Raw genomic sequence first — 23,247 nt, 5'->3', positions numbered from 1 at the left:
TTATTGAGTATCTACTATAGTCCAGGCACTGGGGGTCAGGTGTCTGGCCCGAAAACCATGGTTCAAGAAAAAGAACTTTAAAAAAATAATTAAGGTAATAAGAGATCATTTTTTAAAAAATGGTTCCTACCCTCCAGGAGCTCAGAGCTTTAGCTGGAAGACAACGATATAATTATTATAATGCAATGATAGGAATGTGGGTATAACATGCGGTAGGAACTAAAAGAGCACCTAATTCTGCCTTAAAAAGATGAGAAAAGTCTCTTGAAAAGAGACAGCATTTGAACTGGCCCTAGAAGGATGAATCAAAATATGGCAAACAGACAAATGGGAGCAGAAACCTGAGAGCATGAGAGATGGGGCGTGTCCTCAGCCTCACCTGTGGCTCAGCAAATGAAGGAGCATGTGTGGGGGAGGAGAGTGCTGTGACAAGGGCTGGACAGGTAACTAGAGGTAGGGGCCCTGAAAGGCTTTCATGCCAGCCCAAAGATTTTAGATTTTATCCAGTAAATGGCAGGAAACCACTGGCAAATTTTAAGCAGGTTAATGACACGACCAAGCTTACGCAGTAGGAGATTCATCCTAGCCATGGTCTGAAGAATGGATTGGAGGGCAATAAGATTGCAGAGACCGCAAAACCAGTAAGGTGGCATGTGCTGTGGTTCCTGCAAGAGATAATGTGAGAACTCAGGGTGGCAGCACCTGCTCTGGGTCTGTCCCACACTCCACAGACCATTAGCTCACTTTTCAGTGTGGTGGGCAGATCTTAATGCACCAACTGGATGACACTTCCTGCGGGTTAGGGCAGTGCCTGACCCCCTCAGCGCCTGCCTAGAGATGGTCAAGAAGTGAAAATAACCAATTCAGCAAATTGCTTGAATATAAGGTAAATGGGAGAGAGAGAAAGGGACTGCTTTCCAAGTGTCCGATTAGTGGTACTAATGCCACTGAGGAAGAAAAGGAGGGTTTTTGTGCTGGGGGGAGGAGGAAAGGCATGAGAACAGGGGTGGTGAGTCTGAGTTTGGTGGCGGAATGTGATCTGAGCATAGAACTCAGGAGACACATCTAAATTAGCAATGTACATTTGGTGGAAAGAATCCACTTCCTGGTGGACAGAGGCTGTAGGAATTGTTGAGATGCCCCAGGAATTGTAGGTCATGGGAGAAGAGAGGAGGGTCAAGAACAGGGTCCATATTGTTAAGTCTTAAGGGTATGCAGAGGCAGAGAGCAGGAGGTGAGAGACTATAAAGGCTGCCCAGGGTAAAATACTGTCATGGAACCAGAGACCTGAAAATCTCTAGAAAGATGCATCAGGGAATAGGATCAGACTCTACAGGGAAGACAAAAAGGTGCCATGAAAAGGGAATGATATATGTGGTCTCAAAGGATTCAGAAAAAAACCAAGTAGCAATAAGGCACACAATAGTCACAGAAATGACATACATGTGTGCGTCCATCTACCTATATATGGAGAGACACGCAGAGGAAGATGGAATGTGGCACAATGTTAACGACTCTCACTAACAGTATTTGGGAGCTCTCCATGCTCTTCTTGCCATTTTTCTGTAAGTTTGAAATAATTTTGTAAGTTTGAAAAAAATGAAAGGGCAAAGAAAATGGTGCCCAGAGGATTTAGCAACAAAGGGTTTCCCCCGGTGGCCTGAACAGAGCAGCGTGGGTGGGCTGGTGAGAGTCAGTGCTCTCTTGCAGGGTGTAGAGGTCAGAACCAGAGATGGGAAAGGCGGCCTACCCTTGCGAGATGCCCGACTGCGGGTTAAGAGATGATGTCTAATCAGAGAATGAGATCAGATGACGGATTCTTAGTTGTTTTTTTTTTTTTTTTCATAGAAGAGATAGAAATGCATTCACAAGCAGCAAGGTAGAGCAAGCAGGGATAGAGCAAGGAAACAAGACAGGCCAGAAACAGTCTCAGAGCCAATTTAAGCCTGTGCATCTTCGCTTTAAAAATACTGACAATTGACAGTCTTCACCATCACTTTCCATGGAAGCGCCCCACTCACGCCTAAGGGTTTGACTAAGCCACATCATCCCTCTTCGCTTTGCCTTGCCACATAGATCTTGTCCTGAACTATTCTGGGCTCCCCTGTGGACCTTCATGGATTTTCCAAATCCCAGTTCCATGGTGTATCCAGAATGGGACCCAGTACTTAGCTGAGAGTCCAACCTTTGCTGGCCGACGTGAAGGAGCACATTCCCAATAGCAGAAGAACCTTCCCAGGCACGAGCATGTTGTCAGTAGCAAAAAGAGAAAGTTCTCCAATTAAGTGAAGCTTCGGAAAAACGAAATAGGACGTTTTCTTTCTTGCCACTCTGAAATTACTCTTGCCTTTCTAGGCAAGGCAAAGGAATGACAGGGTGAAAGGTATGCAGGATCTTTGACTAATTAATATCAAAGTCCTTGTAATCACATCCTAAGTAATCTTCCCACCTTTGCTATTATTATAAGAATATAAGAGCTGTTATTTTGATCTTGCCTCCACCACCATCAATAGAGCTATGCTTCTTTTATTCATCAGAACAGAGTCCTCTCTTACTGATGCTGAAAATGAGCCAGTTAATATGTATGCTCTACATTTTCTTAATATCATCAGATGGAATTTGTAACACACACACACACACCCAATGTATTTGCGTTTTATTGTTAATAAGCACAACAGACACTTCCCTAGGTCAGAGCTGATCTTGGAGCCCAGGCATAACCCTCAGGATTGATTGGGGTGGCTTAAGAGCAAGGATGGCTTTTGTTTTAAAGCAGATGAACCTTCAGTTGAGACAGAGCATGCATCCTCCCCTCTGCTCATAGCATGTAAATAGGGAAAGTCCTAGAAGAGAAACAGCCTCCGCTCATGGCATGTAAATAGGAAAGTCCTAGAAGAGAAACAGCCAGACCCTGCCTTTCACGGGGTTGGGGGCAAACTACCCGCAGATGGCACAGTATGAACGAACATTAATAACTAAGTACAGATCTTACTAAGAAATTATCATCCTCGCATTAGGCATCAGGATTCCCCAATGTGAACGCTGTACCAATGGCCACTGCTGTGTGTGTGCTGGGAAAACCTCGTGCCATTAAGCAGTTATTCTGAGTGCATGGAGTATGGACTGATTGTGAGTATTGGTAACAAAAGAACCCCATTGAGAGCAGGATGGAATAGAGGATTTCAGGGCTGGTGGAGATTAAGTAGCCTGAGAATGGCTTTGTATATTAACTTGAGGGAACTCAGGTCTTGCGACCTAAAAAGTGACACCTGATGTCTCAATTGTCAGGTAATAAATCTTCAGTAAACCACAGATCTCAAGTAGCCTGCTCAGAAGGTGAGAGAAATCACATCAAGCCTGTAAATGTCTTCCTTTCTGGGGACTGAAATGCCATCTCTGGGCACTTAGACTTATGTGAATAGCGGATTTAACACTTGAGACAATTGAAGTTTCATAAAATGAGGAGTCCTTGGCCCTGTTGACAAAGCACCCTGTGAAGAGTACTATTGTAATCGGAATTGTCAGCAGCAAAGGTATAACATGATTAAAACCAAGTGGTAACCCAAGATTTCAGGTCTGGTACCCCAGGGAAAAAATTCCTGATAGCCTTCTTTTTCCCCCTCTTTGTTGGTGGGAATGAGGACAGAGAACTGGGTCATGTACAGTCAGATGGCAGCAGAAAAGGTTCCTGTTCATCTATTTTCCTAGCAATTTTAAAAGGCTAACAAATGTCTTTTATTTTTTAAAGATTATTTATTTAGAGAGAGCGAGCACAAGCGAGGGGAGGGGCAGAGAGAGAGGAAGAAAGAGAACCTCAAGCAGATTCGGTATGGAGTACAGAGCCTGACATGGGCTCCATCTCAGGATTCTGAGATCATGACCTGAGCTGAAATCAGGAGTCAGATGCTCAACCGACTGAGCCACCCAGGTGCCCCTGACAAATATATATATATTTTTTACTGACACTCCCAGCATCAATAAATATTCATATATCATAGCAAAGATGGGTTTTGGGGAGGTTTTTTGTTTGTTTGTTTTTTGCCTTCATGAAGACTGATGATGGCCATGAAAAGGGCCACTGTGTTTCATTAACATACCTGATAATATTGTAAAATAGAGTTTTCTTCTGGGTCCACTATAAGGAAGGATGCTCTTGGAAATTAGGAAAGGGCCTACTGTATATCTATCTGCAGAGCCCTCTTGCCCACATTTCCCCCATGCAGCTCAATATACTGCATGGAAGGAAGAACCTTTCTTAATTGAAATACAGAAAAGGAAGTTTTTCTTTTTTGGGGTATCACCAGTACACAATTAAAGTGTAGAGGTGTCTCATCAGAACCTGGTCAATGCTCCAAAAAGCTCAAATTTTATGGAAAACATGCTCTAAATTTCAGATAAGCCATTTATACTTAAAATCTGACATGCAATATATTATTGTATTGGACTGTTTTAAATTTAACAATCTCAACCTCATTATAGGGAGATGTCATTAGAAATAGAATACCAGGGACGCCTGGGTAGCTCAATGGTTGGGCGCCTGCCTTGGGCCCAGGGCATGATCCTGGAGTCCCAGGATCGAGTCCTGCATCCGGCTTCCTGCATGGAGCCTGTTTCTCTCTCTGCCTGTGTCTCTGCCTCTCTCTGTGTCTCTCATGAATAAATAAAAATCTTTTTAAAAAAAGAAATAGAATACCATTTAATGTTATACAGCAATAGGATGTCTTAGTAGTTTTATCAGAAAACTGAAATAAAAGTTGCACTCATTGAAATAATTTGATCATTCTTTGTAGCAAGCTAAAACAATGTGAGCAAAAATATGATTTATTCACTTTAAGGATTGTTTTTTCCTCGAATGATCCGGTAACTGGCATTTTTCAATTAATGTTGCATAGGTAGAGTTTTTTAATATGTGTTCAGAAAGAAAAAATATGTTACAGTTATATACCACACAGATGCATATGGTCATATTACTATTTTTACTAAGCATTTAATCATTCTTTCCAAAGGCCTCTTAACTCTGCTAGTTTTTCACAAAGTAATGAGTGCTTTATTCCTTGGAAAATATCTCTAAATGGCTTAGCACAATATAGTTACATAGTGTATCTATTATACCAGGAGTACATTTTGTTGTTACAAGACTTTGAAAAGCATAAAGACCTTTCTGAAATTGAAATATTTCCCCCAGATGTTTGATTGCCTAAGTACAGGCTATATTAAGGAACTGAAGCAAAACAACCCTTGTGGCTTCACAGATGTCCTATCACAGTGCAGACTCTTTTATAATCCTCTGAATAAAATCTAATTTGTTTCATCTGGTGAAGAGGTCATTTCTAGCTTCTGACCTATATGAGTAAAAAGATCTGATCATCTAAATTGTATCTCATATTTGACTTGTACTTTGTTGGTAAAGCAGATCATTGATGTGCTCTCTGGTTAAGATTTTTTAAAATATTCAGCTTAGTTAAAATAAACTTGCATATTTTGATGTATATTTGTACTTTCTTTGTATGTAGCCCTGTAAAGGTAAAGCTCCCCCCACCACACACACACACACACACACACACACACACACACACACACACACTTGGTAACTCTTCATTTTACATTTGAAGTCAAAGACTTCAATATAAAGCCCATTCTCTCTACTTATTTCTAGATAATTCATAATCTGAAATTGCCAGGAGGAACTACTTAGCTAATCACTCTTATATCCTGAAATTAGGAAAGGGCCTACTGTACTCTTTATCTCCAATATTGTGGTCACCCTCCCAGAAGTCTCAGCTCCTAGTTTGAAAAATACTAATGTAAAGTGGGAGGAGTTCCAATCACCCGATTTACATTAACGAAAGATATCTTTTTAGAATTATCAGGAACACTTGTCTCAATATGAAAGTGCAAAATCAAACAGCGTACCAAGAGGTCAATCTTCTGAAACAACAAATGGCCAGGAACCTTCCAGAAGACCAACCAAGCACAAGATTCGAAACCAGCATAAACGCCTGCGTGGCCGGAAGTCTTTGGTGACTGAAGAGCTGGCTGTCAGTCACAGAAACCAGAAGGGCACTCCCAGGCAGCAACAAAATCAAAATAAGCCTACCGAAACTTCAATAAAGCATGAAACAATTGGAATGATGAATGCGCCTAACAATGATTTACAACACTCAAGTGCACTTAGGAGCCAGGATCCCACAGTAACCTCCAATAAATTTGCTCCACCACAGCAGGCTTTTGACAATGTGTTGTACAAAAACCCTACTGGATATTACTCGGTGAGTGATAAGAAAGAAAGAGGACACAAAGGCCAGGGACAGAAGAGACTGTCACAACAGCAGCTACACATCAACACTCTTTCCCATGTGGACTTGAACTACCTCAATGAGCTTACTCAGAGACCAGTGCCCCTGAGCCAGAAGGGCTCCTGGTCTGTTCCTAACATAAACATTAATGGATCGAAGGAAAAGAAGAAGCAACCCAATCAGGCTTACGCAGAAACAAAATATAAGAACTTAGAAATACTGTGGTAAGAATTCCCTTTGCTCAAGTGTTTTCCTAGAGAAGAAATGAGAGACCACTGAAGACAGGAGAAGGAGAATGGGTGGGGGGCTATGGAGACAGGTCATGGGGGTGGTCACAGGAGAGGAAATGTCACCTAACAAGATCCTTGGCTCCAATTTCTTTTCTTTTGCTTTTCTTTTGCTTTTCTTTTGCTTTCCTTTTCTTTTTCTTTCCTTTCTTTCAGAGACAGAGCATCAAGTGTGGGAGGAGTGAGAGGGAGAGAGAGAATCTCAAGCAGACTCCCCACAGAGCACAGAGTCCAACATGGGGCTTGATCTCACGATCCTGAGATCATGAACGGAGCCAAAACCAAGAACTGACTGAGCCACCCAGGCACCCCAATTGGCTCTGATTTCTGCCTCAAATAGTACACTTTCAATGTATTTTTCCTGGTCTCTAGTTTTTCAACTGTAGTTAAGCCAGATGTTGGAGGGAAGAGAGGAGGACAGAGGGACTGGCCATTAAAAAAATTAAAAAATCATTATATTTTGGGGATTAAAAGTAATGTTTGGAGGAAACTATCTCCAACATTGTACTGACCTATCCTAAGGAAATAATTCACAATACAGAAAAATACATATGCACAAAAATACCATAATTTACCAAAAGGACAACAATAACCCAACAATGAGGAAAGGTTTAGGTAAATCATGGTATTTAATATCATGTAACCATTAAAAGTTATGGTTATTAGGAAACACCTCTATAAAAAGAAAATAGTAAGGTGCAAATTGACACCTAAGGAGTGGGAGCTTTAGTATGCAAAAATATGCATAAAGGACAAAAATGCACCAAAATATCAATAGTAGTTATTTCTGGCAAGAGAGGTTGGATTATTTTTAATGTCATCTTCATAATTTCTGAATTGTTCAAGTTCCCTGCAATGTAGATCTATTCCTTCTACAATAAAAAAAAAAGTTATTTTAAAAATCACTTCAGAGGACATTTCCTGATGTCTTTCAGTCAAATGTGTTTATCACAAACCTGATATGCACTAAATCCAGGGCTAAAATGCTATAGAAGATACAGAAGTATTATGATGCCCAGGTACCTTCCAGGAGCTTACTTTCAAAGTAGGTAGACAATTTTGCATGTCTGAAGTGATGAGAAGACATTTCAGGGCTGTCTGTGTTGGAGATGTGGAATGTACATTCAATAAAATTCAGATTTAGCTTCCTAGAAGAGATAGTGATAGCTAGCAAGCATCCTGGCCTTTCTTTCCTGACTTTTGAGGGAGTGCTTCTAGTATTTATAGGATTAAAAATATTTAACTTTTGGTAGACAGGGAGGAGAGACAGGAAACTTCTATTCCTTTTGCAAGGAGCTTTTATCACAAATGGATTTTCGGCTTTAAACTACTTACATTTATTATAATAATTATATTTGGATTTACTTCTAGCATCTTAATTTATCCCTTCGATCACCTACTGTTTCTATACTCTTATATCTCTCTATATATGGATATATAGATCCCCTATTGAACTAATAGAGTTTTGTTACTTTGTCCCTCTCCTGGTTTGGAAATACATATTCTCTATTTTGCATATAGTTGACATACAGCATTACATTAGTTTTAGGTGTACAACTTAGTGACCTGACAAGTTTATATATCATGTAAGTTCACAGGTAGCTACCATCCGTCCCATTACATTGCTCTATATAAAGACTATATTCTTTATGCTGTGACTTTTATTTCCATGACTTATTCACTCCATACCTGAAAGCCTAAACCTCCCTCTCCTTCACCCATTTAACCCAACCCCCTACCTCCTCCTATCTGGAAACCACCAGTTTGTTCTCTGTATTTATGGGACTGATTTGGCTTTTTTATTTTTTTTATTTTTTATATTTCATGTATTAGTGGAATCATATGGTATTTGTGTGTCAGATTTATTTCACTTTGCATGATGTCCTTTAGTGCCATCCAATTAATTTTTTAAAAAAACTTAACTAGACTAGTGTTAATATTTCTATTCTCTTCCAGAACATATTAAGAATTGCTGGATTGTTTTAATCCAATCACCCTGTGGGTCATAGAATTTTTGGCCAGCATCTTGTCCAGCACCTAGAACTCTAAAAATTATTGATTTTATACAGTCAATGTTTCACATTTAATTGTTTTTTCATGCCTTTGCCTCACAGTTTTTCTTCCATTTTACTCTTTCTTCTTGAAGTAGACATCCTTTGGAAAGTATTTCAACAAGCGTAGGTCACTGGAAACTTTACCTAAAATTCCTTTACATTCTATCTGGAGTTATAGTTAAACTGGTAAAAACTTAAACTCTTTGAAAAAATTTTTCTGCGTGGAAAGTTTTTTGTCAATATATTTTCATTTTTGTCTTTTCTGTTTCAGTCGTCCTCTTTGTTCTTGGTGTTCTGAAGTCTCACTGTGTTAGGTCTAGGTACGAAATGTTTAATCCTGCTTGTGATTTTAAATCTGAGGATTCATTTCTTTCATAAATTCCACAAAATTATCATCAATATTATGAAATAGTCATAGGCAATATTACACACCTTTTGAAGTATCATTTGCCCTATTTTCCCTCTGGGAATACCAAATAGAGGTATATCAAATTCTGTTATTCTAGACTCTATGTCTCTTGAATTCTGTTCCTTATATTCTATCTTTTAGATACCTGTGGTTTTTTTAAAGATTTTATTTATTTATTTATTTATTTATTTTTTATTTGAGAGAGAGAGAGAGAGAGAGAGAGAGCGCACGCAAGCAGGGAGAGCTGCAGGCAGAGGGAGAGGGGGAAGCAGGCTCCCAGCTGAGCAGGGAGCCCAACGCGGGGTTTGATCCCAGGACCACAGGATCCTGACCCAAGCCAGAGTATTTTTTATGGCTAGAATTTTTATTTGGCTCTGATTAAAACCTTCCTGTTCTATTTTCTTTTTATTTTTTTTAAGATTTTATTTATTTATTCATAAGAGACAAAGGGAGAGAGGCAGAGGGAGAAGCAGACTCCCTGTGGGGAGGGCCTGATGTGGGACTCAATCCTGGGACTCCAGGATCACGACCTGAGCCAAAGGCAGGTGCTCAACCACTGTGCCACCCAGGCTTCCCTGTTCTTTTTTTTCAAAATGGGTTTCTCGGGGTTTTGATTTCTTCTTTCATGTCCTTAATCATTTTAAACATGCTTGCTTTAATAAAATTTTAAAAAGATAAATGTACATGCTAAAAAAATCACTGAACTGTATATACAATTACCAGTGGGTGAAATTTGATGATATGCAAATGATACCTTGATAAAGCTATTGAAAAACAAAAAAGAGAATGCTAATATTCTATTATCAGAAGTTCTTAGGAATCTATCACGGATCCTTGTGTGTGTGCATGTGTGTCTGCGGACTGTGACTTGATAGATGATTTCCTCATACATTCTAAGATTTTGGATTGTGAATGTATGTTTAGCCATCTTGTCTGTAGACACCTAGCAGGCTTGAGAAGGAACGTATCCCTCCAGAGAACTTGTATATTTGCTTCTGCCAGATATGCAGAGGTAGCCCTCTTCCGGGATCCTTCTTATGTTACTTTTTTTTTGGTGTTGGAATCCAGGATTACATGGGTAAATATGAACCTCAAACACTGTCGTGTGGAGATTCGCAAGGAATTTTTTTTCCAACTGAGAACCTAGACCAAGACAGATAGATTTGCTTTGTTGATTCTCAAGGATGGCGACTGAGGTTTTCACTAATCCAGCTTCTGAGGATGTAGCTTCTCCAAGGCCCTTATGCAGGCATCTCAGTGGATTCCCTGCCCCACATGGGGCCAAGATTTCACATACCCCTGCACCAAAGTGTTAGAACTCAAGTCTATAGACCCAAAACTCTCACAAAGAAAGCCATAGCTTCAGCTTATTCAAAATCTGTTTTTTCTTTAGTTCCTTTTTTGGTTTTGGTCTCAAAGATTCCCTGCCTCTCTTATAAATTCACCTATGTGGGTGCGTGGGTGGCTCAGTGGGTTAAGCATCTGCCTTTGGCTCAGATCATGATCCTGGGGTCCTCAAGTTAGGCTCCCTGCTCAGCGGGAAGTCTGCTTCTCCCCCTCCCTCTACCTCTTTCCCCCTGCTCGCGCTCACTTGTGCTCTCTCACACACACTCTCTCTCTCTCTCAAGTAAATAAAATCTTACCCAAAAAAATTCACCTGTGTATTTAAAAGGATGTTTAAATTTAATCCAGCATTTCCAGGAATTTTATGGTAGGAAGATCTTTGACTTTTCAAAGATTTGTTTGTTTGTTTGTTCGTTTGTTTTTTCTGAATGTACTAAATGGAAGTTCTAAATAAGAGTTAGACTATCCTAAAGAAAAACTAGGAGGCTTTTAAGAAATTAATATATTTATGAAAAGATTAAGCTAGATGTGCCTGGGTGGTGCAGTCAAGTAAGTGTCTCACTCTTCGTTTCTGCTCAGGGTGGGGGTCTCAGGGTCATGAGATCGAGCCCCGTGTTGAGCTCCACACTCAGCACAGTCTGCTTCGGATTCTCTCTCCTCTGCTTCTCCTGCTCATGTTCTCTCGCTCTTTCTCAAATAAGTTTTTTAAAAAAGATTAAACTACAGGTCATTATTTTAAGATTTAATTTGATCTGGAGAGTGATGAATACATCAAATTCATAAAGACTTTTATGGTAAAAGTCTTATGTATCCAGTTTCCATTAACAGATTTGTGTGTGGGTGGGGGGTGTTTCCCATTCAGGAAATTCCATTCTTCCTTGGACAGCCAACCTGTTAGAGCTTCTCCAGATTCACAGCTCAATCAGATAATGGAGCAGCACCAGCAAGCCTTAATACAGCTGACCGAGGTGCAGCCCAGTGAAGGGGCCTCATCTGGCATCACATTTCCACCTATATTGTCAAGGGTAGAAAGTGAATCCCAACTCAGTTCAGAGAGAAGCCAAAGACACACAGTGAAAATTAGCCGCAGCAATTCCGAAGGCTATCTGCTTCAACTGGAAAAAGGAAGAAAGCACAGGAGAAGCAGCCACATCAAGGTAATGCAAGCATTTTACCAAATAACCTTTTCATTCGATAATATAGATGGCCCTTGGGTTTCATTTCCCTACATCAGATCTAGAATAGGGATGGAGGGATGGTCATTACTGAGCCGCTGCCACACTGGGCAGCCCCAAGTCCTCAGTCACTTCTGACTTGATCCCCTGCTGCTGCCTGAAAGGTCCCTCATTCGTGCTTCATCTCAGGGAAGAGTCTACTTTAGCAGAGAAGCAGAGTCCTCCTTTGGGCCCAGGTTAAACACCACACCCTCAGAAATGCTCCTCACATCCTGCCTCAGCCCCTAGTCAAGGCTGAGTCTCTCAGCACATTCTCCTATCTGAGGAGACAAAGTAGGGCTGAGCAAGGATGCACGGTGGAATCTTTCCAGGCAGAAATGAAGGCACATGAAAGGAGTCTTTTTTTTTTTTTTTTAAGGTCCTGTGCATTTCTCTACTGTTACAAGCAAAAACAAACAAACAAACAAAAAACCCTCAGGAAAGGTCGTTTGCTTCTGTCAAATGATAAGGGGGGAAAAATGGAAAATGCATTCTGTTTTACAGGGCAACTGGGAAAGAGCTGGTCAGAAGCAATGGGCCTGTGGTGATCTGGGTTCCCCAGGAATAGACTCTGAAATGGAGGCCCCTGGGGCAGGAGGCTGAGGAGTGAGGGGGCAGGGCTGGCTGAGGGACAGTGTGCAATGATGCAGGTGCAACAGGAGCCTCTAAGAAGCCCACGAGGGCTTGGACTTTGGGAGGGTCTTTGAAGGTAAAGGGCCCAGGCTTTTGCTCCATCACATGGACCAGCCATTGGCTACTGCTTCTCCCCCTTACCCCTAAACCCCAAGGCTTGGAACTTTGGGCACAGCGGTTCCATCTGGCTGAGGACAGTTCTTAGGAAGGGAACCTATGGAGAGCCAGAGCACACAGCAGTCCCAGCAAGTGGAAGAACCAGTGTCCCAGCCCAGAGGGACATCCACTATAAGGTCATTTTAGGGAATCAACCTTAGTTCAATTCAACATAGGTGTTGACTTCCTAGTAGGAAATGCGGTAGGTGCCAGGATGTAAGGAGGATGAGCCATGACCCTTCCTCACATAGACACACATGAAAATGGCTTTGGTATAACATTGCAGTTAAGAAAAAAAAAAAAAAGAGGTATGTGTGGGTTGCACAGAGGAGCTTGGGTTGACATCCCAACCTGGGGGTGGGCCAAGCAGAGCTTCAAGGGATAATTCTGAGCTGAGTTTTAGATGATCAAGAGTTAATAAGAAAAAAACAAAAGAGTATTTCAGGCAAAAAAAAAAAAAAAAAAAAGCTTAGTCCCTAGAGAAGAGGAGATCATCAAATGTTAGCTTCCTTTTCCTTCCTCTCTTAGTAATGTAATTCACGTCTCACAGAGAAGAGGTGGAGAAAGGAACCCCAGTGACAGGGCATCGCCGGAAGTCTAAGAGCATGAGAGGGTAGGGACGGGGAAGGGGGAAAAAAAAGAACTTCCAGTCACTGCTACCCAAAGCCCCTTTCCAACTCAGAATATCTCTCCCTCCCTGCTTACTTCCAGGAATGTTACAACCCACCAGCATCCATTTGCTCGGTCCAACACCTTCACCCTACATCTGACAAACACACAGAAGTGCTCTTTGTCCCTTGAGCTATTCCAGAAGCTAAAATGATTTAGAGCCGAGCTATTTGTATAGAACAGCAGGTAGCCAGGGCCCCAGACAGGGGGAATCATTATCCAGGTCATGCCCATTTGCTAGTCACAGCAAATCTTGTGGTTTCCAAGGGAATCGACTTGAATCGCATTAAAAATTTGAGGATTTGTAAAGCTAACAGGCCCAAGCTCCGTTCCCCTTCTCCTGGCAGCTCTGATGGGACTGATTTATGAACACAGAGCATTGTCCACGCTGTTAAATCCAGACGTCAGGCAGCAAGGGACTGATGCAGCATTAAGGGGTGACCAACCGCATAAAAGTATTGCACCCCCCCCCCCCAGAACAACTGCTTCAGGAGTTGTCGGACAGCTGAGCCACAGTAATTAACTCATGTGTCTGTTGTCACAGACAGTCTGGGTATTGCTGCTTGACGGCTCCTAAGAAGAGGTTTATTTGGATTAAATTTAGCAACCACAGAGCAAATTTCCTTCACTCGCTGTTCCCCAGTATCTGAGGCATTGTTTTTTGCGCTGCTTCTGAGTCACTCTCACACTCATACATATGAGGAATGTTCTGGACGAAGGCCCTGCCGTGTCCCCCACAGCAGGGTACAGCATTTCAGAGTTGAAACAAGTCGTCGGGGCGCCTGGGTGGCTCAATTGGTTGAACGTCTGCGTTTGGCTCAGGTCATGATCCCAGGATCCTGGGATGCAGCCTGGGGTCCAAGCTCCCTTCTCAGTGGGGAGCCTGCTGCTCCTCCTGCTTGGGCTTTCTCTTTGTGTCAAATAAATAAATATTTAAGAAAAAGAGAGACAGAAAGAAAGGGAGAGAGACAAAGAGAAAGAGAGGAGGAAAGGAAGGAAGGAAAGAAAGAAAACAGGTCCTCGCAGGGCCAATCAAGGCCATTTTCAATTCAGGCACACTTTGCCCCAAGTTCACAGTTAAATCCACTCCTCTAGCTTGAGAGGTGGGATTAATTACCGGCAGAAACGTGCCATCAGGAAAGTCTGGTGCCATCCTCTGCTGAAGGGACCATCAACCTTGAACACCAGTTCAGGGGGGTGGGTCTGGTCTTCCAAATCATCAGCCCGGGCCCAGGGATGGTGAAGGGCAGTTTGTGCAGGTCTCCTGCAAGGACCAGCAGCGCGCTCCATCAGGGGTTTGCTGAGAACAGGACTATATTTTCCCTCTGTGCTTGGGGACCTAACAGGACTATCATTGTTGATTTAATTTTCAGGGGAGAGAGGGCATGCTACTGTGACCTTTTAGTCTTGTAACAGCCAAGGAAAGCTAAATCAAAGTAAATTCTGAGGATTATTTTGCTATAAAAGCCTTTTGAAGAGGCAGAAAGTAGATTAGTGGTTGCCTAGGGCTGGAGGTAGAGGGGGGCGGAGGAGTGGCTACTAATGGGTACAGGGGTTTCTTTTCAGGGTGAAGAAAATGTTCTAAAATCAGACTGTGCAGATGTTTGCACAACTTGATGAACATACTAAAACCCAGTGAATCGTACAACTTCAAATGGGTGAATTTTGCGGTATGTGAATTCTGTTTCAGTAAAGCTGTTAAAAAGACTTCTGGTGGAAAGAGATCAAACGAAATTACAGCACTGAGAGCCAATCAAGATTACTTGTGGCAAACTCAAGTAAATCCAGGATTTTTCATTGCCAGTCACCCAGAACAAACTCCGTTAGGAGCCATGCTCTCTCTGCCTTGAAAAAAGGTCTGTTTGCTAGAAGCAGCTCACCCTGGAAAGGAGTTAGTAGCATTTGGATACTCAACTCGTCCCCTTCTTAGGCCCCAGTGTTTACTGTGTATCACTCACTATGTGATGCGAGTCCCTTTGCTGTCTTCCTAAGATAGCCAAGACCTTTATTCTGGTTATTCGAGGTGATGGTAGAAACTGGGACAACAGGGGGCAGGGAGCAATTATTTGTGCTTCACACGGTATCTTTTGTGTCTGTGCAATGATTAAAGTTAAGCTGCTTCACGCTAAGTATGTGATTTCTGGACACTGATCATTTCTCATCAGTTTAGGACAAATTGGATTTATGACCTGGATCTGAGCGAGGTCCTCTCCCTTCTCATTCTTGGTTTGTTCTGGCAAATAGAGAGCAACTCAGTGATTGCAAAAACAGCAGTACAGACGGCACGCCCAAGACAAGGAACAAATTTGCAGTCGTCAAGTAGAAGAAAATCCGAGTTTGCTCACCTATTAACAATTAGTGGAGATTTTTTTTTAAATGTGATCATACCTGGTGTAATCAAGGTTTGGACAGAAAGGGCATTCTTAGGCATTGCTAATGCAAGTGTTCACTGATGACCTTCAGTGTTTTTGTGATTTTTGTCTCAATAATTCTGCTTCTATGAAGGGATCTCAAAGCAATCATCAGAGTAGCTCACAAACAACACTCGTCCCTGGGACATCTTAAATGTTCAACATTTAAAATGTTACAAATAAAAGTCACATTTTTCAAAAATATTGACAGGGAAATACAGCATAACGCTAAAATACTTAGTGGGGGGGGGACTAATTTGTAGCACTCGACAATTTTATGAAAGTATGAACAGATAGATACCAAGGGCATAGAAGCCGCTGGAGTGGTTTTGCCAGGTGATTGTTTTCTTAAAGGAGACTTAGGATTTTGACAAGTCTTTAATAAACAGTACTTTTTTTCCTCTACACTTTAATATTTTTTAATGATTTTAGTCCAACTTTAAAAAAAAAGATCTTGATGGAGTAATTGGGTGACGGGCACTGAGGAGGGCACTTGATGGGATGAGCACTGGGTTGACGTTGGCAAACTGAATTTAAATTTTAAGAAAAAGGATCTTTTCTCATCTTTTAGCAGTAGATATCCTGAAAGACTTTAAAGTTTTGAACATTCTGATCAGGGAAATTCTATTTACAGAACTCAATCCTTGCAGCATAGAAATGTGGCCGAAACAGGATTCTGGCTCTCTGAAGAATCGAAACGTTAGAAATGCTGCTTTCAGCTACAAGTCACAGAATACTATTCACAGCAACTTAAAAAAAATGAACCCATGTTTTTGAAGATTTTATTTACTTGAGGGGCGCCTGGGTGGCTCAAGTGATTAAGCCTCTGCCATTGGTTCAGGTCATGATATCAGGTCCTGGGATCGAGTCCTTGCTCAATCAAGCTCCTTGCTCAGTGGGGAGTCTGCTTCTCCCTCTGCCTCTGCCCTTTCCCCTACCCCTGCTCATGCTCGCTCCCTCTAGTAATTTTTTTTTTAAGATTTTACTTATTTGAGGGACGCCTGGGTGGCTCAGTAGTTGAGCGTCTGCCTTCAGCTCAGGGTGTGATCCTGGGGTCCCAGGATCGAGTCCCACATCAGGCTCCCTGCATGGATCCTGCTTCTCTCTCTGCCTGTGTCTCTGCCTCTCTGTGTCTCTCAGGAATAAATAAAATCTTTTTTAGGAAAAGATTTTACTTATTTGAGAGAGAGAGGGCAAGAGAGAGAGAGTGAACAGGGGTGAGGAGCAGAGGGAAAGGGAGAAGCAGGCTCCACACTGAGCAGGGAGTCTGAAAAGGGGCTCGATCCCAGAACCCGGGGATCATGACCTGAGCAAAAGGTAGATGCTTAACCAACTGAGCCGCCCAGGTGCCCAACCATAGCTCATTCTTCTCACATACAGCTACTCCACAAGTAGACAGGAACTAGCACCGGTGATCCACAGCTTGAAACATCAGAACCAATATTTGTACGGTTCTCTCATTCCTTTCTTGACACAAGATTGCTGCTGTAGCTCCAGCTATCATGTCCCCATTCAAGGCCAGGAAAAGGAAAGGGGAGGGCTGCCCCAGCCTGAATAAAAGCGACAATACACACTCCACCCTATCCAACTTTCATTTATGCCTCACGGGCCAGAGCTCAGTGCTGAGGATCTGGGAAAGGAGTACCCGGCTCCAACCCTCTATGGTGGAGAATGGCAAAGGAGAAACTACTGGGATGAGCTACGAGCAGTCAGCCAGTAGGCCAGTGGAACCAGAACACATCCTTGTAACTCTGAGACCGTGTTCATTAAGTTCACTTTTAAGATCTGGGTGTTATATGTAGTAACTATATCCAATAGGATGAGAATCTTTTTAAGTCTCTGGACTATCTGCCAAATTGTCTTAAAAGCTCATTAGATAAACTGCATATCTTAGGACGTGACATAATTTATAGGAGCTTTCAAAACTTAGAAAAATATTGAGCTTTCTCATTAGCACATAGACAGGTAGTACCATGTGCAGTTAGGATGGCTGTTCTTTTTCTGTGTTCTAAGCACCCACTTAGATTTGTCCAAATAGAATCACTGTCATCCACACTAGCTCTTTGGGGTCGTGCTTCCTACCCTTCCCAAAGAGGGAAACCAAATGAATTCACAAACTCATAGGATTTGGTATCCCCATAAGAGTGTCTTCCCCAAGTAGCAAGTCAGTTTTAACATTGAAAGCAGCAGTTTGGGGGATGGGGTATCTTAATCTCTCCTACAGTCAGGAAAGCATTAGTGTTTCTCCTGCCTGTTATCGTGCTCAAGTGTCATAATCTAAAAACGAAATTGCCTCATTATGTTACTCTGTCCCTTTCAATATTCCACACTAATATGTTGTCTTATGTAAACTTCAAAATATCCAAAATCACATTGAATGAAAGGAGTTTCTCAGTAGATCTTGCCTAGACTCTCAACCCTTAAAAATTATGATCTTTTGAATGTTACAACATCATTAGACAGGGCACTCTAATTTTGAAGCAATGCTTACCTGATTTCAATTCCCTCTTCCAGGGAAGTCATTTGGTTTAGTGAACTATATACAAGACCAGACAATAATAACAGCAACAGTGAAGTGGTAACATATGTGTCATTTAAAATGTTAATAATGAAACAGCTCTTTATTCACTTGGAAATTTTTATTTATCATTTTCAGAATTCCAATTTGTTGTTGTTGTTGCAGAAGTTGGAAAAGTCAAAACATGTTAGCTGACCAGCTGCAAATTACCTAAGAAGTTATTATCAATAACTACCATTAGAGCAGAAGAATTGTCAGGAAAAGCACCCACTCTCCCAACGGGCCACACAGGCTTCCATTCTTCCCTTATGCGGCTATAACAGCATGGTGGGGGGAGGGACACGCAATTCCTTAAAAGAAACTGTCTCTTTGTATTTGTAGAGCTCTAAGCTGAAAGGTTATCAGAAAAGAGACATGAAGCTTGGAGGCCTTGGACCTGACCTTGAGTCCATCAGAGACAAAGTGAGTGTGATGTACATACAGCATTTTGTAGGCTTGGATTTGCCCACCTGTGTTTTAGCAGAACTGTAAACATGTCCCCCAGCCCACCCTCCCACAAACACACACCAGAACCAAGTCCTAATCCAAATGTCTCCCTCTGAATAGAGACCCTTCTGAAATAGCATTGGTAATAGAGACCCAGATACTCCTTTTCCCATAAGATAAAATAACCTAGCCAATGTTGTTTTATGTATCCATCTTTTAGTTAGTTTTGAAGGCCTGTGCAGAGAAGAGGGCCATGTGCACATGAAAAGAGATGTGTGTGTTATACGGTCGTTGGCCTTTCCCAATAGAGTGATCTTGGTAATTTTCAAGAGTGACTACAGAGAAGACACTTAGGATAAGAGTTTCCCAACCCATGAAAAGTGCATCCACTTTATTTCTTTTCCTCTAGTGAAAGAAGATCTTCACTTAATGTGTTTTAACTACAGTTGCACTCAAGGCATAAAAAGAGAGTATAGTTCAAAGTTGGAAGCCAAAATGAAAATAAATTGGGTAAATGCAACAAAGAAGGAGCTGAATGTGATTTAGACCCTGTTAAGGGAACACTGGGTGGTGCTATGGCAGTGATGCCCCCCCTCAGAGAGAGACTGTTTCTTGGAGAAACATTAACTTAACCATCTCGCTGCTGTTGCCTTACACACCGTAAATCCCATTTCCCCTCTGCTGCTGCTGATACAATAGGCCCAGCTCGCTCCAACGAGTCTTGCTTTTAAAGAGAGAACAGAGATCTCACAGGACCTGTGCACTGTTGTAACTTGGTTTCTCTGAACAGATGCAGAAATTAACCCAAAAAAAGGAATATGCGAAACAAGTTAAGGAGTATAACATGAAGACCCTATCCATTCTGTCAAAACCACAAACAGCAAAAACTGAAAGTAAATCTACCGTCCCTCGGCAGAAGGTAAGAAATCCCCACCCAAGGAAGTTAGCTTTTCAGTTAGAATGAGAAGGAAACCTCTGTTACCGCTGAACAAATTCCCCAATTTTTTTTAACCCAGGGGATGCCCTAGCTACTGCCGTTCCTGCAGCTACCCATCATTCACAGATATTGATATGCAAATAACATGTACACATATGATGCTGTAAGCTCAGCCTGAAGTTCATCATGGTCTTTAGCCCTCCACATGTTTTCTTCATAGTGTTTCAAGTTTGTAACACATAAAAATGGACATAGTAAGGCTAGCAGTCAGGAAAAGATAGTCGACGTCACTCATCATCAGGGAAATGCAAATCAAAACCACAAGGAGATCACCTTACACTTGATCAGAGGGCTAGAATCAAGACAAGAAATAACGAGCATTGGTGGGGATGTGGAGAAGGAGGCAGGAACCCTCATGCACCACTGGTAGGAATTTAAATTGGTGCAGCCACCATGGAAAACATTATGGAGGTTCCTCAATAAATTAAAAATAGAACCACCATACAATCCAATAATCCCACTACTGATTATTTACCCAGAGAATACAAAAACAATGTTTTCAAAAGATATATGCACACGTATTTATTGCAGTATTCACAATAGTCAAGATACAGAAGCAACCCAAGTGTCCATCTACAGATGAATGGATAAGATGTAGTGTGTGTACGTACACATACACACACACAGGCATTTTACACAGCCTTTTAAAAAAAAAAAAAAGGATAAGATGGTGCCATTTGTAACAACATGGATGGACCTAGAGGATATTACACTAAGTGAAACAAGCCAGACTAAGAAAGACAAATACCATACAATTTCACTCCTATGTGGAATCTGAAAACCAAATGAACAAAATAAGCAGCAGAATCCAACCTATAAATACAGAGAACAAATTGATGGTGGCTGGAGGGGAGGTAGTGGGGTAATGGGCAAAATGTGTGGAAGGGGAGAGGGAAATACAGGCTTCCAGTTAGGGAATGGTAAATCATGGGGACGAAAGGTACAGCACAGGGAATACAGGCAATGATACTGTAATAGCATTGTATGGTGACAATGGTAGCTGCACTTGCGGTGAGCCGAGTATAACACAGAGAAGTTGAATCACTAGGTTGTACACCTGAAACCAACATAACAGGTGTGTCAAATTAGGGGCACCTAGGTGGCTCAGTCAGTTAAGCATCTGCCTTTGGCTCAGGTCATGATCTCAAGGTCCTGGGATCAAGCCCCACATCAGGCTCCCTGCTCAGTGGGGAGTCTGCTTCTCCCTCTGCCCCTCCCCCTGCTCATGTTCTGTCTGTCTGTCTCTCTCTCTCTCTCAAATAAAACTTTAAAAATAATTTTTTTCAATTGAATAGTAAGGTGATTTCTTATAGGAAACTAGCAATCCTGATAAGTCCTATTCATTTCCTTCTCTACCATTAAATTTTAAGGAATCAGTGTCTCCTTGTCATTGATGGGTACGTATGTCAAAGAAAAATCCTTCATTGTTTCTTTCAAGTTCATGCCCTTATATTATTCCCAAGGGACTATAATATATAGGTTCCTGTAGCCACAAAAAAATGATTTCATAAAATACAGAATGTTCTCCCACTCAGAGGTTATCCAACTATAAGTCAGGACGTGAATGAAGTACATTTGGCAGAGACACCAAGCCTTGTAGAGCAGTCTGTCTCAGTCCCAATAAGAACATGGGACCCTTTGCATGAGGGACAAGTGACCCTTTGGTGCTTTTAGGAATTTGTACTTCATGTTCTCTCTCACAGACCATCATATTTTCTATTTATTGCCATTCTTCCTCAGACCTTGAAGACCTCAGGCCACTTGATTGAGTTTCCATGGTGCTACTTTTTCTTTTTTCTCCAATCCATTATTTTTTCCATGAAGAGATTGAAGACAAGTCTGTAATTACAAATTCCTACAGAAGTCACCTACACACACTGAGAAATTTGGACTTTTTTACCCCTTCCAGCACCTGAATTAGTCCCATCTCAGCTATCAAGAAACTTCTTAAAATATAAAATGGATATAAAGACAGATTTAGAAATCATATTTAGTGATCTCATTTCTGTTGTAGTGTCTTCTGGAACTGACATCACAGAAAAAAAAAAAGACTGCTTTTTCTAGTCTCCAGATTTCTATAGATCTCCTAAAGAAAAGGATAATTTACAACCTCTAATAAATGGTTGCTAGAGTTCCAAGAGCCTGGGAACAAAAAGAGTTGATGTAATAATGGAATCTCAATTTTATATCAACTACAGTGATGTCTTTGGTCTCAAGCTGTAGCAAGTCCACTTTGATTGGAATGGTCTGTGAATATCTCCTTAATAGAAGTTTGGTTTTAATAAGACTGCCAGAAACTAAATAGAGCCCCCATGTGAGAAATTTTCAAACACTTGAATAAAACTTCATCTTATAGGGGCACCTGGATGGCTCAGTGGTTGAGTGTATGCCTTTGGTTCAGGTCGTGATCCTGGGGTCGGGATCGAGTCCCACATCGGGTTCCCTGCAAGGAGCCTGCTTTCTCTCTCTGCCTGTGTCTCTGAGTGTCTCTCTCATGAATAAATAAATAAAATATTTATTTTAAAAACTCCATTTTATAAAGAAAACACCCAAAGGCACAACTCTGTTTCATTTTTGAGCTCTTTTCCTTAGCATACTGCTGTGTGGTTAACTTACTTTGTTCAAATTGTGTGTTATATTGCATGACTTTCATTTCCCATCCATTCTTCATTCCCATCTGCATCTTATACCTAATGGTAGCCATAGTGTCCACTCATATTACCAATAAACACTTCCAAAGATTTTATTTCATTTAAGGAATCCAGGACTCACTTCCCACTTCAAATAAAATTTTATCTTTATGCTTTTAGGCTTTGGAGTACGCTAAGACCATCCCCAAACCCAAACCTCCAAGTCTGACGGATCCAGCATCAAAGGAAAAGAAAAATCCCACCTATGCTCGAAAAGAAGACACTCTGCCTGAAATCTCACTGCTTGAAATACTGCAGAGCAGACACGAAAGAGAAAAACAGGCTGTGGCTGCTTTCAAAGTCCTTCACATTGTATAGACAACACATTTGTCAGAGACCAAAAATGCCCAGGGACTGAACGTAGAGAAAAAACTCCAACAAACCTCTCTACCTAGAGAGGGATGACACTCTGTCCTCTCGCTGCAGTTCACATTTGCTTTGTACAGAAATTAAAATATGGGGACCTTATCACATTACAGGGCTGTATTTTACTTTCTAGGAAGATTTTTTTATTATTATTTTCAAATCAGAATTTGGGGCCGAATAAGAACTAGGGAATAAAGTCTTTTAGTTTCACACTGGATCTTTTAATTTCTTAAAAAATCTCTACCCTTCCTTGCATAATGAAAACTTTGAAGAGACCCAGAAAAAAAAAAAAAATTTATCTAACTTCTTCTCTCATACCTTCATGATAAGGAAAGAAAAAAGTATAAACACTTCAGTTTCAAATTAATTGAATGTAACCTGGACTAACTGCTAGTACATTTGGAGATACTGTTTTCAAAATAGTTCTAAAATCCGAAAACTTAAAAAGTAAAATCTCTAAATTTAGCAAAGGGTTTATATATAAAATTGAAAACATGAAATCATATTTAGCTTTGCCTATTGAAGCAGAACACACCCCAATGTTGTTCTAACAGAGCATCGAGACATAAATTAGAAATCCAACAAGTCCAGAAACATCCACTCAGGAAACTCTGAGTGATATACCTTCTCAAGCTACTTGCTCCAAGTATGTAAATATGCCAGGCATCTTGCCATCACAAACATCTTAAAATATTACCACATCTGTGGTACACACAC

The 23,247-nt window shown here is 41.2% G+C and overlaps 1 protein-coding gene across 7 annotated transcripts in view; it reads left to right on the top strand.

Moving 5' to 3' along the window:
* JHY (junctional cadherin complex regulator) overlaps window positions 1-22,964 on the top strand; it is a 61,518-nt gene extending 38,554 nt beyond the window's left edge. For 3 of the 7 annotated variants that reach the window (XM_041772840.1, XM_041772841.1, XM_041772839.1), the window contains 5 exons: window positions 5,862-6,520; window positions 11,253-11,547; window positions 18,373-18,453; window positions 19,268-19,396; window positions 22,285-22,964. In XM_041772840.1, coding sequence (XP_041628774.1) covers window positions 5,862-6,520; window positions 11,253-11,547; window positions 18,373-18,453; window positions 19,268-19,396; window positions 22,285-22,482 — 1,362 coding nt within the window. In that variant the 3' untranslated portion in view covers window positions 22,483-22,964. Of the gene's footprint in view, window positions 1-3,017; window positions 3,793-5,861; window positions 6,521-11,252; window positions 11,548-14,628; window positions 14,699-18,372; window positions 18,454-19,267; window positions 19,397-22,284 lie in introns of those variants that run through there. The other 4 variants (XM_041772844.1, XM_041772842.1, XM_041772846.1 and 1 more) reach the window with 4 other exon arrangements.
* The last annotated feature ends 283 nt before the right edge of the window (window positions 22,965-23,247 follow it).

This window comes from Vulpes lagopus, chromosome 10 (assembly GCF_018345385.1).
Source record: "Vulpes lagopus strain Blue_001 chromosome 10, ASM1834538v1, whole genome shotgun sequence".
Taxonomy (NCBI): Eukaryota; Metazoa; Chordata; class Mammalia; order Carnivora; family Canidae; genus Vulpes; species Vulpes lagopus.
The sequence above is the reverse complement of the archived record's forward strand: the minus strand, read 5'-3'. Positions and strand labels throughout refer to the sequence as shown.